The 18225-nt window shown below is 37.7% G+C and overlaps 1 protein-coding gene across 1 annotated transcript in view; it reads right to left on the bottom strand.

Annotated features, from left to right (window-relative positions):
* Positions 1-3359: 3359 nt before the first annotated feature.
* The window catches only part of dpys (dihydropyrimidinase), a 50948-nt gene continuing 36082 nt past the window's right edge, over positions 3360-18225 (bottom strand). The window contains exons 7-10 of the mRNA XM_033999136.3: positions 15008-15150; positions 9359-9566; positions 5828-5951; positions 3360-4210 (exon numbers count right to left, since the gene is read on the bottom strand). Coding sequence (XP_033855027.3) covers positions 4122-4210; positions 5828-5951; positions 9359-9566; positions 15008-15150 — 564 coding nt within the window. The 3' untranslated portion in view covers positions 3360-4121. The remainder of the gene's footprint in view (positions 4211-5827; positions 5952-9358; positions 9567-15007; positions 15151-18225) is intronic.

The following is an 18225-nucleotide window of genomic DNA, read 5'->3' as shown; positions in this document are numbered from 1 at the left end:
GCTGCGGGACCTATTAAAGTCTCCATGGCGAGCAGTCTTTGAGGCTGCTGGGGCTTAGGGCAAAAGTTTGACGCTGGTTTGCATACTGGAGGTGGTCGCTTGGGAAGAAGACGAACCAGCTCCTTAGTGGACGGTGAGAGCGCTGCAGCATCTCGTCCGCGATGCTTTCTCCCTGTCAGGCACACATGCCTGGGAAAGCCAAAGCTGCCTGCGTGCGGCTACCAGCGCAGCCAGGTTTCTACCTGCAAGCCTGTCCATTGAGCTTGGACATAAGGAGCAGGCTCTTTTTAACCAGGCGCAGTGTTGGAAAACATGGAACAAGTATTGAATAGCAGTTTGCTACGCATGAGGAATGACGGCTGTATTCATGTTATTTTTCTGAAAAGTGATTTAACATTGGATAGAAAAAACTGTTAGTTCCAAAAATGCAAGCACTGCTGTGATAGATGAAGGCTGCAATATGGTAGAGAAGTTAAGATTATTTTGTGTCAAAGCAAATGGCTGGCCAGCAGCACACGGCTGTACAAACAAGTCCTTTGATCTCCAGCCCTGACATGAAAGAAGTTTGCCCTTCGGGAGTCCACTGGGGTATAAAACTAGTTAAACAGGTTTTTGCTTAGAAAATACAGCTGGTTTATGACGGGGTCATAAAGCTAGTTTTCAAGGGGACCGAAGGAGCCAGGCTCTAAGACTTCAGAGAGATCCAAAGAGATAGTGCCACTGGGATCAAAGGGTCTTAGGCAAATCGGAGAGATAGGAACAAGGAAGATGACAAAAACCAGATGTATGGACCTTTGTGGCACCAGGGTCTGAAGACTGCACTGAGTTCAGAGATCTTCACACTAGATCACACACACACACACACACACACACACACACACACACACACTGAATGAAATATATGGTAATAGGATAATGAGTTGTACCTTTTCTATTGGTTAAGTGTCAGAGAAAGAGGAGGAGAGAGACACCTATGCAGAAGGGTATTTAATGTCATGCAACAATTGTAAGAAGAGTATTCTGTTTGTCCTGTACCTGGGACCAGACTCCCTGCATATTTCAATAAACCTAACAACTGAGTGAAGAAAAGGACTCTGTGTATTTTCTTCAATCTACTTACTCATCATCCTCTTTTTAAAGTTACATCACGCAGCTCATCCAGCTGTTGTGGGGAGGGCCCGTGGTTCTCAGAGAGGGACCGCAGCAAATGCGATTGGTAGGCTACCAGGATGCTATTGTAGTTCCCTAGCCGTGCTGTAAATGCCCCGGATGAATAGACTCTTTTGAGGATCACCTCAGAAACCCGGCACTGCTTGTTAGGGCAGGCAGCGTCCTTGGTGCCTGGACCAAGGCAGCAGTAGAACCTCAGCCAGGGGAAAATGGGCCAGGCCCAGCTTTTCCGCATCATACGCTGTATATAGGGTGTTCACCTGCAAAAGCCACTGGCAAAACTCAGTCAGTACCAACATGAGACTGAGGGAAGCCTGCTTGTTAAAATAGACTAACAGCCAAGATGTCACCAAAAGCTGTCACAAAAACTTGGTTTGAAATTGCAAGCAACAACCACCAAAGTGAGCATCTCAGTACTGCGCAGTGCTGCAGGGCCCAGCAGCTGCTCTTACTGCACGTGTGCTGAGCACCACGTTGCATACAGGCCTGCGCGTAATATCTATAAAACAGAAAAACACACAATGGGAAAATGCTTTCCCAACCAAAGACAGGAATGAAACAATTACATAAATAATATAAAACGTCTCGTATAGTGCTAAAAAGCAAAAACGAGAAATAAAATAAGCTCCAGTCGGAGCTATGTCGGCAGAAATAAGGGTGTGCTGCTAATATAGTATTCTGAAACCACAAACATTAAGCACAAAAAGGGCACATATCAATATTTAGAATTTATATAAAACCTTATTAACTTTGTATTAAACATTAAATTAAATCTTGTTTTTTTAAATGTTTTTCTTGTAGCATTTTACAACCACATCACATTATACTATTGATAAAATCTAAAATAAAAACACTATGTGAAAAATGTATGTTTCAGATGGGTTATCTACATTGTATCTTGATAACATGGGATATGGTTTTATTCTTCTTCGGGATTAAAACAAAAACAATTGACCAAATTCAGGAAGGAATTGGTTAAGGTTTTCATGCCAATAAGTTCCTTCGTATCTGTAGTCTCAGCTACAATGTTGACATTCTAGTGTCGTTCTCTTTTTATTTATTTGCCCTCAATAGATCTAAAGCAGAGGTGCTCCAGTTTCGAGAGCCTGGGTTTATTGTATACTCATGAGAATGGACAGGCAGTTTGCCAGTTGAAAATCAGGATGCAGTGTAGCCTCCCTTGATAGAAAATCATTCAGAAGGTTAGGTGGCACAGTAAATGAATACACTAGGATTTTACATCTGCATTACCTTTGTTTTAATTCTCGTTTAGGTTACCAGTGAAATATGATTAGTGTTCCTTTAATATCCAGGGCTGACAATCAGTCACGTTTATTAATAAAAAAAAAAATATATATATAATATAATATTGATGACCCATATTGTTAATTATTGATGACCCAATTATTGATTATCTCCTTATTCAGAGGTCCTCATTATTAATCCATTATAATAACACATGAAATAAACAGGAAGCATTACTGTGTAATACAGAACAACTAGCAGTCAGCCACTTCTACAAAAAAGTTCCTCCTTGGAAATGTAAAAGATTATTATAAACACTTGAACTTCCTACAGTAAGCACAAAGCTGAGAAGGACAGGGGATTAGTCAGAAAATACACCAACAAGAGACACGTCCTAAGAAATATTCAGTGCACTTTAAAACATATTTTCTAACAGCAACAGCATTTTGCATATTCTGATGTCTGAATTGACAAGGGAACCTCTCTCGAGTTGCTGCACAAACCTTTACAATCATTAGCCAGACATGGTTTCCAGTACTCGGCTTGTTTTTATGTGTGTCTGACTTTTTTTATTATTATTATTTTTAAAGCAAATCATTAAAAATATACACTACCTGTATTTGCTAATTATTAAACACCTCCATGAGAACGTATACTTTGTATTACTCCTTTATCAATCTAAAATAATGTATTTCATGTTAGCGTTAACCTAGTATAGCTCTATATATACTATTTAAAATAATATTTTCAAACTGCTCCAGATACATACAGTACATAGTGAATGAAGTGGAAGACATGTAAAATTTATTAATTTAACTGTATAAAAAAAACCCCAAAAAAACAACCTTTAAGAATTGTAAATACGATAGGTGTGTGTATTTACAATATTGGTCATATATGTCATATAAATAACCAGATACTAAAAAGAAAAAAAACGTGTGGACTTTATTTGATTTTGTAATTAAAACTTTATTGTATCAACTTTATTGTATCAGTTTTTGTAGTGTTTCAACCACATGATGTATTTTTACAAAGCTAACACATTAAACATGACAAATACATTTGAAACATTTTATTTAAGGCACTATATTTATAGTGCCATTAACATAAAGTTTCAAGTTAGATAATCTCTTTCTTGAACTACAGCTTGGGCCTTGAGAAATGTATGGTGGACTTGATACGAACAAACTCACCTGCAATTCAGTCCTGGGTGTATTACCACAGCAGGGCTCTGATTAAACTGTGCAAAAGTATAATTCACTTATTAACACGTGAATTAATGGACAATTCTAAAAAAAAAAAAAAAAAGAAATAGTGAAAACTAGGGGATTTTCATAGACTTTGATTAATGGACAGTGCTACATTTGATGGTCAACCATTAGTGCTAATCGAGGTCTGTGAAATTTTAAGATACAGTAGTATTCAATATTAGATTGCGGTTTCCTGGAGAAAATATTCAGTTGTGGAATGCAACAGAACTGAAAGAAGAGATGTAAGTTTAAAGCAATAGATGTTAAAAGTGCCCAGCACCCTTTAACATGTTTTGTGTGTATTAATAATGCCATATATGTTTGCTAATAAATTGGGTTGATCGTTTCATTTTTTTTTTTGGTTTCTGAGTTAAATCGCACATGAGCAGGTCTCATTCAATTTCTCTGTAAATTTCCCAAGGTCCTAAAAGGGTGCAGTTGTCCCAGTCAGTCAGTTTAGAAAACAATGCTTGACTTGCCACCAGGGGGCGCCATCACTCTCTTGGATGAATGCGGTGGGCTGGGACTGCCTTCGACAGCATCACCTGAGATGGGGATAAGAGAAAACATAGTGTCAGGTGACCTTTTTATAATGACAGGGATTTTATTGAGTTACAATCTTAACGCTTGACCAGCTAAGTGACTTCGGTTAATGAAACACAGGAGACATCTATACAACTCACAGGTCTCCAGTTGGCGTCTGTACTTTTTGTCTTCCAACTGCAGTTCTTTTTTTTAGTTTTTTTAATAATCCCACAAATACCACACAAAACAAAGACTTGGGAAATCTAAATATTGCAACATTTTAACCCTGAAATGTCCAGCCAGTTGTAAATCCAGATACAGCAACAGTGATAGAATCCAGGTTTTTTTACATAAATAAATGTGCTCAGTTTTGGAAATCCCCTACAAAGGGAAATAGCAGAGGAAGTTGTACATAATCTAGTATGTCACACTTCACATTTTTTTGGAGAACTGCTTACCCAATTGTCATGAAGCTTGGTATTAACATCACTTTGCTCTGTCCATGTCACACTTCCATTTGTGCATATATATGTAGAACCACTGATCCATGTGTCATGAAACTTGCCATTATGATTATTTAGCATAAGTCACAGAGAGCATCAGATTCTGGGAAGATGGAAGCCTGTCTGTCTGTCCATTTACCTATCTGTCTGTCTGTAAGTCACACTTACAATTTGGAATTTACAACCATGACGGTGGATGAATGTTACTGACATACTTGTTTATCATCATTACTACCATCATCATAATCGAATTTCGGGACAAAAGTACTGAAACTTATTTCAAGTACAACCAAAAAAGGGCAGATGCTCTTTTGACATATCTAAATAAAGTTGCGTTCTTATCCATTGGTTGGAGTTTGGGTGTCATTCAATGACCTAAGTATTTGTTTATTCATTTAAGTGTATTCCTACAGGGAAGCCCCCACTGAGATGAAGCTCTTGTTCACAGGGGACCTGTAGGCGGCAGCTAAACAAACAGCTATAGAATCATAAATGATACAGTAAAGTATGCTAATAGTAAGATAACTCTTAGTTAGGAAGAAACAGAGACATGGATTTTCAATTTTAGAAACAAGCATATCCATTATCCCTATTATGACCGCAATTCACATACATATCCTGTTTAGTTCCAAGTGATGAACAAGTATGTCAGTGACATACATCCCCCTCTACAGCCCTAAATATGACCCATATCCACCGCGTGCATATGCAAGTTTGGCAGGCAGATGGGCATAGGTCTTTATACTACATACCCCTGCATTCTCCTGATAACGTGTGCTAAAGAATCTCCTAACAAAGTTATCACAATTGAGTAAGTGCTTCTCTTTATATAAAGATGTAAACCTTTTACAAATGCAAAGCACTTAGCTTTTTAAGTGTATTTTAATCCTCTGCCCATAAAAAAGCCATTTCATAAAATGATGTAATGCCCAAGTTCATTGCTTTTCATTCAAAATTTGTATTAAATAGCACATCTGAAAACCAGTTCCAATCAGAGAACAATAACAAGGATGTTGGTACAGCCTGTCTGTCATGAAAATCATACAGAGGTAAGTGATTCTATACAGAGTATGTTCTCCATCTATATTATTATTAAGTAATACATTTGTATGTCCTGCCAAAAATAACTATTACCTGAAAGTGTAAATGTTGACTGGTGTAAGCCTCTGCCCCCAGGCCGTGAGGTTCCGTTCTTTGCAGCCAGGGAGAAGACTTCCCCCTTATATGGCTCTCTTTCTACAGGCTTGGGCTGGCTCACCTGTATTTATATCATAGAAGAATTGCATCGTCAATTTTTATGTTTGTTTGTGCAAATATGATTATTCCTCGTGTACCATCACTGCTAAACACTGTTCACTCTTCATGTTATATGCAAGGGTATATTATTGGTTTAATCTCAAAGGAGAGGAACTTGAGTCATACCTTACAAAATTTTCCCAAGATACATTTTCACTGTAATTTTGCAGTTTCCTGGTAACCATGTTTTATCATACTTCTCTAAGATTCATCTTGCTTGCCTATTTTTGGGTGACATTTTTAATAGGATCAGCTAATTATTAAAATAGTGAGTTTCAGTGTCTCAATAACTTGTCTTGATATATATATATATATATATATATATATATATATATATATATATATATATATATATATACACAGAGAGAGAGAGAGAGATACCTTTTTACTTTTTAAATATACTTTATTTTAACCAATAACGTAAGAAAAAAACTAAATAGCAAAAACACATTCATGTTACTATTACCAAAATTCAGATATAAAATGCAATTAAATGATGTTATCACCCTAACATGTAAAGGAAGCACATTGAAATCACAAAAACAAAAGACAATTCAAGTGTTTCCTCCTCAATTATACACACAACCCCACCCACACTTCAAGTGTTTAAAGTTGTCCAGGTCGTGCATCATGGAATAAAAATTTAAATTGAGTCTAACTCTGGCCAAAACCAGCGCTATAAAAATATCAAGGGCATCAGAAGTTACAGTCTCATCCACCTTGTGTTTCCTGCTTTATAAAAATTACTAATTTAGCTTGTCCCAATGCAAAGTTTGCTAGCTGGCATATATTTTTCCTTCGTTTGGTGTGTGGCACACCAAAAACAAATACAAACACAGTCTCTGGAAAGTCTACCCCAAGACCTTCAAATAAGAACTGTATTAGTGCAAACAGTGGGGACAATCTCTGGCATGACACATAACAGTGGAACACGTCTCTCTCTCTCTCCGCAAAAGGTGCATTTGTCAATGGATCTATTATACAGAGATCTGCTTACATAAGAACATAAGAACATAAGAAAGGTTACAAACGAGAGGAGGCCATTCGGCCCATCTTGCTCGTTTGGTTATTAGTAGCTTATTGATCCCAGAATCTCATCAAGCAGCTTCTTGAAGCTGCTTGATGAGCAGCAGTGTGGAGTAGTGGTTAGGGCTTTGGGCTCTTGACCGGAGGGTTGTGGGTTCAATCCCTGGTAGGGGACACTGCTGCTGTACCCTTGAGTAAGGTACTTTAGCTAGATTGCTCCAGTAAAAGCCCAACTGCATAAATGGGTAATTGTATGTAAAAAATAATGAGATATCTTGTAACAATTGTAAGTCGCCCTGGATAAGGGCGTCTGCTAAGAAATAAATAATAATAATAATAATCCCAGAGTGTCAGCTTCAACAGCATTACTGGGGAGTTGGTTCCAGACTCCCAGAATTCTCTATGTAAAAAAGTGACTCCTAATTTCTGTTCTGAATGCCCCTTTATCTAATCTACATGGGTCGACATTGTCAATACCTTTTAGAATTTTGAATGCCTGAATCAGATCACTGTGTAGTCTTCTTTGTTCAAGACTGAATAGATTCAATTCTTTGAGCCTGTCTGCATATGACATGTCTTTTAAACCCGGAATAATTCTGGTCGCTCTTCTTTGCACTCTTTCTAGAGGAGCAATATCCTTTTTGTAGCGAGGAGACCAGAACTGAACACAATATTCTAGATGAGGTCTTACTAATGCATTGTAAAGTTTTAACATTACTTCCCTTGATTTAAATTTAACATTTTTTACTATATAGCCAAGCATTTTGTTGGCCTTTTTTATAGGGTCCCAACATTGCTAGATGAAAACATTTCTGAGTCAACATAAACTCCTAGATCTTTTTCATAGATTCCTTCTTCAATTTCAGTGTCTCCCATACGGTATTTATAATGGACATGTTTATTGCCTGTGTGCAGTACCTTACACTGTTCTACATTAAATATAATTTTCCGTGTGCCTGCCCAGTTTTGAATGACCTTTGCTGCTGCAATGGTGTTTGCCACTCCTCCTATTTTTGTGTTGTCTACAAATTTAACAAGTTTGCTTTATATACCTGCATCTAAGTCATTGATGTAGATTAGGAAGAGCAGAGGACCTAATTCTGATCCCTGTGGTACTCCACTGGTTACCTCGCTCCATTTTGAGGTTTCTCCTCTAATCAGTACTTCCTGTTTTCTACATATAACCACTCCCTAATCTATGTGCATGCATTTCCTTGAATCCCTACTGCATTCAGTTTGAGAATTAATCTTTTATGCAGGACTATGTCAAAAGCTTTCTGGAAATCTAAATAAAGCATGTCATACGCTTTGCAATTATCCATTATCGATGTTGCATCCTCAAAAAAATCAATCAGGTTAGTTAGACACGATCTCCCTTTCCTAAAACCATGCTGACTGTCTCCCAGGATACCGTTACCATATAGGTAATTTTCCATTTTGGATCTTATTATAGTTTCCATAAGTTTACATATAATAGATGTCAGGCTTATTGGTCTGTAGTTACCTGGTTTGGTTTTGTCTCCCTTTTTGTGGATTGGTATTATGTTTGCAATTCTACAGTCTGTCTGTACAACCCCTGTCTCAAGAGACTATTGCATGATCTTAGTTAGCGGGTTGGTAGATAACTTCTTTCATTTCTTTGAGTACTATTGGGAGCATCTCATCCAGCCCAGGCGATTTGTTTATTTTAAGAGCTCCTAGTCCCTTTATCACTTCTGCCTCTGTTATGCTAAAGTTATTTAAAACTGGATAGGAACAGGTCGACATGTGGGGCATGTTGTCCATATCCTCCTTTGTAATTCATTGTAGATCAGTTCTCAAGAACGGGGGAACATTCAAGAGATAAAAGAGATAAAACACATAAAAAAAGAAGAAAAAGAGGGAAAGAATCCACTCACATCCACCCATGATCCGCTCGCTGCAACACACTCACCTCTCACACTCCCAGCATGCACAGGAAATACAGGTAGATTGACATATATATATATATATATATATATATATATATATATATATATATATATATATATATATATATATATATATAGCTGATCCTATTAAAAAGGTAACACCAAACAAAACCATATTCATACATCTTGACTCAACGTGACTATTCAAATCTTCCTTTCCTGTAATTTACTATTATTTGACTATAATTTTTTGCTTTTATTGTGGTATAAAAAATTCTTCAAAATGACAACTATTGAACCTATATGAATGACTTACAATACCCCATACAGATGCACATAGATGGATCATGGCACCTCTATATTGATTTTTTTTTTTTACTCAGTTCAGAAGATCATCCCTTTACGCATTTAGCTCTTGTGCCCGGGTCCTCACCATGTCTCTTTGTTGAATACGCTTGTACACAAATTCCGAAAAGGGTTTGCGTGGGATGTACCTCCCTTCTCCAGGACTGGCATGCAGCACTCCGTCTTCATAGACTACCCGCCCTCGAGAAATCGTCACCACCGGCACTCCGTGGCACACCATGCCTTCAAATATATTATAATCAACTGCCTGGTGGTGAGTTTTAGCAGAAATAGTCCTGCAAATGGAGAGGAACATATACATTGATGGAAGTCTGTAAATACTGTAGATCACAAGTTCATACATGTTAATTGCTGGTATTAGTAAAAGCAGTCTGCTTTATCTTGACATTCCAAATTGTTCACACAAAAAAAAAAATCACAATTAACCAGGTACAAGGGTGCAGCATTAATATGGATAAATAGGACAACACATACCTTTAATGGGTAGTGTAAATACGAAGCAAGTCCATTCTAAATCTGTGTATGAAATACCACATTGTTTTCTATTGTATGTAGTATTTCCTACTGATGATGTACTTTCACTAGAGGCAGAATGTAGCAAGTTAGCAGGTACGATCAGTAGTGAGTTCTCAGAAAGAACAGATTTGAAAGCACTACCTTTAATATTGCCCTGCAATAGTACTGCTTTTGAGTTTGCCAGGGAGAAATCTGTAATGATTCTCAAATGAGCTCCGAATCATCTTCCTATGATAGCTTCTGACAGCTCCGTACCAGAGTGCATTTTTATAAACAAATGTGCTTGATCATCTGAACGACGTGCTGTCTAATGCTCAATCCATTACCAAAGAAACCAGCAGCACAAGTACGCATTGTTGTCTAGAATTAGAAAAGTAGCTTAAAATCTTAGGCATGGAACTAAAGTTTAATGCTTCAAAGTACCAAACACCTGCAAGCTGTGTTAAATCGTGGAATTGGATTAAACGTGTTATTTTTTATGGCATCACCATTTAGTTTTTACTTGTTCCCTTGTGGTTTTGCCACGTGCAGTTTAGAAATGCTGACCCTTAACCTTACTGCATAATACGGTAGCTGTCAGTGTTGCTTTCCTACACTTAGCATTTTACCAGTGCAGTATATATTGTAGTTAACATTTCTAAAGACCAGCTGATATACTGTGAATAATAAGGGAACTGATGAGTTTATTTTTGTGAACAGTAGTGGGCAGGGACATATCCAGTGTTTGGAGTTAACTTATTTAAGTAAGAAGCAAGCCACCGCAGGGCGAAATAAATTGCAAGCGTTGAATGTGCTCAACCAACAGTGGGATTATTTCAAAACGTTGCACCCCCTAACGTGATGTATGTACTCCTAACATGGCTTACTGAGGTGAAAATAACTCAGAAGCCTATATTAAATACAGTGTAAACACATGGCTGTCAAACCCAGGCTCTTTCAAGATCATAGACAGTGACCTGGTTTCTGAATATGGAAACTGGGTTTGAGTCTGAGTTTCTGAGGCACCTTTACTTACACTGGAAACCATCCTAGGACTTGATAAACTAAATTGTATCAATGACACTGAAATTCATTTTCAGTGGCTCTTTGCTAAAATGTACTTTAATATACTGAGTGCTAGAGCAAAAAACCAAACACAGCAGTCTGAACTGATCTATAATCCAAACCACGTTATCATAATGAACTGCATGCTGTAGAAACCAAATATCAGTACCGGTGAAACATTTATAGCTAGCTCTGCTCCTCCTCCCCACATCTTTATTTCACATTTTTTGATGAATTGTATGTTGCGTGCATATCAAGAACAAAAGAAAGACTGGACAAGACATTTTTAGTCTGGTACAAATTGTGATTTATACTTAATAATCTGAACAAGGTCTGGTCCCAACTGGTTCAGATTTACTGAGATTCTACTGTAGAGAGACTGATTTCACCAGGTCGCTCTGTCTGGGAACAGAGTTTCTGAAAAGCCAGCCTCCTCACATTTCAGATAGCATGGCAACTATTTATGATAATTACTAAATTGATTGTCTGAGCCCCCTACCCTCACCTTGCTGAGCTACTAAAAAAACTGAAACTGATGTAACCAGAACTGCCCCGCCCCTTAATGTTGCACTGCCACATTGCGGATTGCAAATTCATCAAGAAAACATGCTTGTAACACAAGATGTAGTAACATACATATTCTGCAAAAAAAAAAAAAAAAAAAATACAGAAGGTTAACAAGAATTTAATTAAGTAAGTTTAATAATAAAAGAAACATTGCAGTCATCATAAATAAAAAGAAAAGCTAAATATTAAAATGACACAGCTATAGCCATGCTTATATGGAAGCTCAAATCATATTAGTGTTAAGTTGATTTGCTTTGAATTTGGTGGGTTTTTTTTTTCTTTTTCTTTTTTGCCCTGCTGTGTGAACATCAGCAGTTTCTCATTTACCTCCAGGGAGCTAGCCCAGATATTCTATAAGAATCTACGCACAGCACATATTTTATTATATAAATCTGATATTCCTGCAGCAAGCACACAGGAGTCTTTGTTGCAGGTTAACTTCTTGCAAGCAATCATTATAATACAATAATGTTTCAGGTTTGAGCTTGAGCAGTTTTGCCTGTGTGTGCACATGTGTGGAAGAAGAGCTGCAATTGTTCCAAGGTTCAAAATGTAATGGGTTATTTAGGGCTATAAAATATCTTGCAAATACAAAACATATATGACGGGTAAATCCAAAGCATGAATGTCTTGAACATTTAAGGCATTTAAATATTTTCTATTTCATCACTGATTCTTAAAATTGCTGCATCATTAACAACTATAACCATGTTGTTTTTTTAACCTTCAGCTTTGTACATGCAAATGTAATTCCTATTTTCTGCAATCGTTACACCTTCCTAAAAAAACATTGAATAAAATAAATTCTACCTGTATCATTATGTCATTACATGATCTACATTTTAAGCATGTCAGTGTCACTTATTTAGGTTAAATAAGCTATTCTTCTTGAACAAAATCAGTGGAATAGAAGGGTTCTGCTAGCACAGAGCAAATGGAAGCTGACACAAATCACAGACTCGCATGCTAAAAAAAACATTCAAATACACATTGACTGGAAGTGAAACAGCTTTCAGTAGTAGGTATGTTTTTTTCTTCTATGTATATTATCTTCATTCTTCATGTATAGAACTTTGTTCTTGAGGTCAAACGGTTGTGAAGCTTTTCTGTTCCACACCCCCAAAACCAAGTCTGTAAAGCTTCACAAATATTAGAGGGGAACTGTGAACTGGAGAGAATGAATCTGAGCTGCAAATCTACTCCCTGACCTGGAAGGGTGCTAAGTAAGGTTGGTGGTAAGCCTTCACAGGAATGGGCCGACTCCATTGTAGGATAGAACTGGAAGTCGGCCATCTTGGTGAAAGGGCTTAGCTGTACGACTGCTAAACAACTCTATTATGATCAGCTGTGTTGCGTGTGGCGATTGGATAGACTGTGGCGCTGTACTGATCACAGGTAGGAGTTTAGCAGTACAAAGGGGATGCAGCTACTGGAGTACAGACACTTACACTGACACACTGACAAGCCAGAGCGCTGCTTGTTGTTTTGTTTTGGCAGACAAGTACTATGGGAGCTGAAGCAATGGTGCCAGCACTAACACACTATAATCTACACTGCCACACCACCTCAAATACACTTTGCTTAACAGCATGCACGATACATAATAAACCATTGCTCTATTGCCAGCAGAATAACAGGCACTGAAATATTAGTGAATATTAGAAATATTCTGTAGCTATGTATATCGTTGCATGCAAAATAAACAATGGTGGCTGAATATGCCAAGTCGCCAGCATTATTGACATCCACAATCCTGCAGTTTTTATATTTATCACTTAGTTACGAAATAACAGGAAGAAAAGGTAATTGTGACAAATTAAGCTTAATTACGAATGCACTGTAACTCATATATTATGTGAAAGAAACAACCTGAACATTAACCAGCTAGATTTTTTTGTAATAATTAAAAGTTTTATGATGTAGAAATAATTACCATTCAATATTGATCCACTGCCGTCTTGCCTAGCAGAGCATTCAGCTTTCTATTTACCTTTCACACATCGGAGAATGGAAGTGTCTACTGAGCCACATAATTAAATTGGTCACATGATACGAAAAGGTGGCCTGAAGTCTGCTTTGCATTCATATATATGTAAAGGCTGGCCCTAGCACTGGATTGCAGGCCCTGGTCCACCTCGAAGAGGTGGCCTAAATCTAAGTCGACCCTGGGCTGCCTTTTCTTTTTTGGAACGTTCACATATGTGAAAAGGCGGCCCTGAGACGGCCTTAAATCACAAGTGTGAATGGGGTCTTAGACACAACTGCTTTGTAACTACCAAGCAAGGCTGGTAAAGTATTACCTTTTTGGATCAGGGATTTCCCCACATACAGCAGTCCCAAGTTTGTAGCACATATACTTTTTATTTTTTTATTAAGCCTGGCAAACTGTTCTACTTGAGAAGTGGAAACCATTAGCCCATACTAGACTCTGAAGCATGTGAATGGATACTGACCTCAGTTACACTCTGAAATGTGTTTGACATGCCATAGTAATGTCCAAGGTTAGCACACTGAATTGCTACTCTTCCCTGTATTGTAATTCATTCTTTATAGAAGGAAGTGAAGCACTTGCACTGCAATGTGATTGGTCCCCATTTAAAATGTTTCTTATTCAATTCTTCAATAAAAAATCCCCAGCTTTCTTAGTCACCAAAAAATACCTTGAAAAATAACACGTTTAACACAGGTGATTATTTGCTTAATGGCTGTTCTCCAACTCCAGTTCTCCAAGCCATTTTATACAGTTCTGCTGGTACTAAAAGCAAAGTTTTTTAACTAAGGGTTATGAAGAAAGTAGCTGGTTCGACTGCACCTACTCTTTGGTTACCCACATATTAATGAGGCTTGCGACTGGTTCTATCTTGAATGTGATCAGACTTTGCCTGGATAATTTGAAACAATAAGTATCTGAACATGCTTTCCAAGTATTCAGAGTCATTATCATGTTGTATCAGTATTTTGCACTGGGTATCAGGTTGAACGTGTGTGTTGAACTGTATGTTGATCCCTGTTTTATATATGAATGTTAAGACCTATGAGTATTTTGCCAAACCTGCAGTACACTTGTTTTCAGGGCAATGCCCCCCTCTGCTGTTCAACATTCATTAGTTCAAATAAGTTCAAGAATTAAAATATATTGTAGAGCAAATGTAACAAGGTATTTAAGCCAAAATGTAACTTGCTAAATTTTTATGAAAGAAAAAAAAAAAAAAACATTTGTATCACACTTTTCAGTACTAAGATACAACATCTGATAAGTGGAGTCAAGTGCCTTTAGTTGTTAAACAGCTTTAATTTACTACTTTTTTTTTTTTTTTTTTAAATGCATTTTGGCAGGAAGGCCTTGAAAAAGTTGGCCCTGTTTCCCAATAAAAAAAGTGCAATGAATGATGAATTATAAACAAAATGTAAGTCAAAATGTCATTAAGGGGGCACAGTGTGGCACTGTTCAGTTGAGTGGTTTACATTTGTTTTTGGTTTTGTTTTCGTTTTTATTGAAAAACACTAACTCTGATTCAGCATGCGCAGCAAAATCCATACCAAACTTAGTTTAGTCATCAAAACCACTTTTAAATGCTGAAGTCCATACCTTGTAGCAATGGGGTCCCACACAACAATATCTGCATCCGAGCCTTTGGCAATTGTTCCTTTCCTGGGATAAAGGTTAAAAATCTTTGCTGCGTTGGTGCTGGTGACGGCTACAAATCTATTTTCATCCATTTTTCCGCTGTACTGAGAAAAGAAATGAAGCACATAATACTGACAGTTTCAATATCTTAACAATGATTACGTGATGTTTCCACGCAGAATTGCTGTACCAAAAGGTCAATGCTTCAAACGTGTGCAGATACTGTTTTCTCACAACGATATGCTTCAAATAAATCCCAGATCAGATACCATTTTACTCTTGCGTTGGTCTCCAAGACTGACCATTTGACCCTTTACCAGTCAATTATAATGGTGTCAAGTATTAAAAATGTAATTTTTGCAATTATATTTTATGTTGGTTGTTAAATATAATGTTGTCAGGTCTGAGTGGCACCCAGTTTCTGTCATTTCACCCGCTTACATCTTTATACTTGTTGCAGGGTTATTTTAACTGCTTTGTGCATTCTTTGAGGGTTTTTTATTTTTTAATCTATTTCCTACAGAAAAGCTGTTCTTGACTTAAGTCGCAAAGTTGCTAGAGTTATGAATTAACTACATTTCCACTTTATAGTTGAGATTTGTGTTACCAGTAAGAAAGGAGAACAATGATAACTCGATATTGGAGCAACAGAACCCAGAACAACTCAGTATGAATGCAAACGCCATAAAACAGTAAGGGGCATGTAAAAGATCCATTCAAATCCCTCTGAAGCTACTTACTCTTTAAGTGACGTCTTAAGTTCTCTGAACTTGCTTTTCATTTTGTAACATTAATGTGAAGTTAATAGTACAGTACATTTTTTGAAAATATGCCCCATGGTGTCAGTCACATGAACTGATATAACAAAGAAACCTTCACAATGACAGTTCTCCAAAAAAGGAAATGTTATAATTATATGTCAACCACTTCCTTTTGTTGTGTTTCTATATGCAGACATGATATACTGAAATACTAATGTTTTGAAACAAGGATTCAAACCAGTTTTTTTTCCCCTTCCAGTTCGGCTCCGAACCAAACCGGAATTTTCGGCTCCGGTTTGGCTCCAAACCGAAACAATTTTCAGCTCCAGTTCCGAAACTTCTGAACGGCTGATTTCGTTCCGTTCCGGTTCAAACAAAATGAAATACAGGTTAATACCAGTTCAATTTTATTGATTTTTTTTAGCCAAGTAAGCTATTGTATTGGTGTTCATAGGTCTTAATTTTCTCGAATTAAACAAAAAGGCATGAAATACAGTAAACTCCAGCTAACTCGGCACTCAAAGGGAAAACAGTGTGACAAGTTATTTGTCTGTATCAATAAATGCACTTACTTCGTGTCTACAGAAGCAACAATGCCTATATTGTAGCCTTTTCTTTTCTCCGTTGCAACTTTATTTTGCCTCAGTTCGAGTTTACAATTTTTGAAACAATTCAAAACAACGACATTTCCCAACAATCTTGATGGGTTAGCACCCTTACATTCAACGTAATAACCTAATGCGATGTTTGTTTGAAATAAAACTCTAATCGAGATCATGGCTCCATCAAATATGACACTTGTTTTTTTTATTTCTCCGTTCTGTAGCGATCTGTGTAATTGTGTTTGTGTACTGTATTCCTACTGTTTCTACTGTGGTTGTGTACTGTAATTCCTGCTGTATTGTGTTCCCTTCCCACTCTGTATTTCCCGCTGTTTGCTTATATAACCCTGTCACTGTGTCTATGTGTAATTGTAGCCTGCCCGTGTGGTGCTTTCTGTGTCCCCCTGTAATTGGTTGTTGTTTGGCTGTCCCCATTGGCTGTTTGTCTATGTCCATTGGTCCTGGTGTGCAGCTCAGGACCAATAGGATGTGTGTAAGCTCTGGTATCCGATTAGAATAAAGGGACGGAGCTACGTTATAAAAGGATGCTGCACCGCCAAATGTGTGTTGATGTTCTGAAAGCTGGTTGCTGTATTTAAATGCTGTTTTGTTTCCTGTGTTGCTGACCGAGCTGTGGACTCGGGACTGGGTGCTGTGAGAGGGTCCAGTGGTGCTGTAACAGAGCAGCCGACTCTGGTTTGGGTGCTCGTGAGAGTGTCCAGCAGTGCATGTCTGGTTTGGGTGCTCGTGAGAGTGTCCAGCAGTGCGTGTCTGGTTTGGGTGCTCGGGAGAGTGTCCAGCAGTGCATGTCTGGTTTGGGTGCTCGTGAGAGTGTCCAGCAGCGTGTGTCTGGTTTGGGTGCTCGTGAGAGTGTCCAGCAATGCGTGTCTGGTTTGGGTGCTCGTGAGAGTGTCCAGCAGTGCATGTCTGGTTTGGGTGCTCGTGAGAGTATCCGCCAGTGGTGTGCTTAAATAAAAAGGATTTGAAGAACAAGAAACAAGCGTGTCGTCTCTGTCCTTTCTGCCTGACTACGAAACGCTAAAATATATTTACCATAACCTACATATTTCTTATTGTATAGCTACTCTGTTTTAAACAGAAGATATGCTGAAAAAAATCCTCTCCAAGTAATCAATTATGTATGAACACTCTTTATTATTAAACACTAAGGGGAACAGTATGCATATTTCACAGTAAGACATACAACAAATGTAACATGTACACACGTGCAGCTGTTCTACATACTTCTTTGATTCGCTGGCTGTTCTGAAAAAGCAAGCAAAAAATGTACTGTTGAATTTCACTAGCTGGCTGTGATGTAATGCTTTATCATTGACCACTGAGGTGTAAGACCATGGGAAGAGTGCTTTTTTCAAATTATTGTAAAAATAAAACTTATTAACCAGTAAACAAAATCTTGAATACTGTTTTCGTTCCAGAACGTAATAAATTAATTTTTGTTTCATTTTTTGTTTCTGTTCCACGGAAAAAGTCAGGTTTCTTTTGTTTATCATTCCGGTTCTGGTTTAGTTTCGAATCCCTGTTTTGAAATCCATTTACAATGCACTGTAATGCTCAGAAGTTACAAGACTCATAATGAATCCAAGTTGAAATTTTGCAATGCCTTTAAAAGGACAAGCAACACTTACAGATCAAGAATATGAGTGTGCAGTGTGGAGTAGTGGTTAGGGCTCTGGACTCTTGACTGGAGGGTCGTGGGTTCAGTCCCTGGTTGGGGACACTGCTGCTGTACCCTTGCGCAAGGTACTTTACCTAGATTGCTCCAGTAAAAACCCAACTGTATAAATATGTAATT

This window comes from Acipenser ruthenus, chromosome 4, assembly GCF_902713425.1.
Source record: "Acipenser ruthenus chromosome 4, fAciRut3.2 maternal haplotype, whole genome shotgun sequence".
Lineage (NCBI taxonomy): Eukaryota > Metazoa > Chordata > Actinopteri > Acipenseriformes > Acipenseridae > Acipenser > Acipenser ruthenus.
The sequence above is the reverse complement of the archived record's forward strand: the minus strand, read 5'-3'. Positions and strand labels throughout refer to the sequence as shown.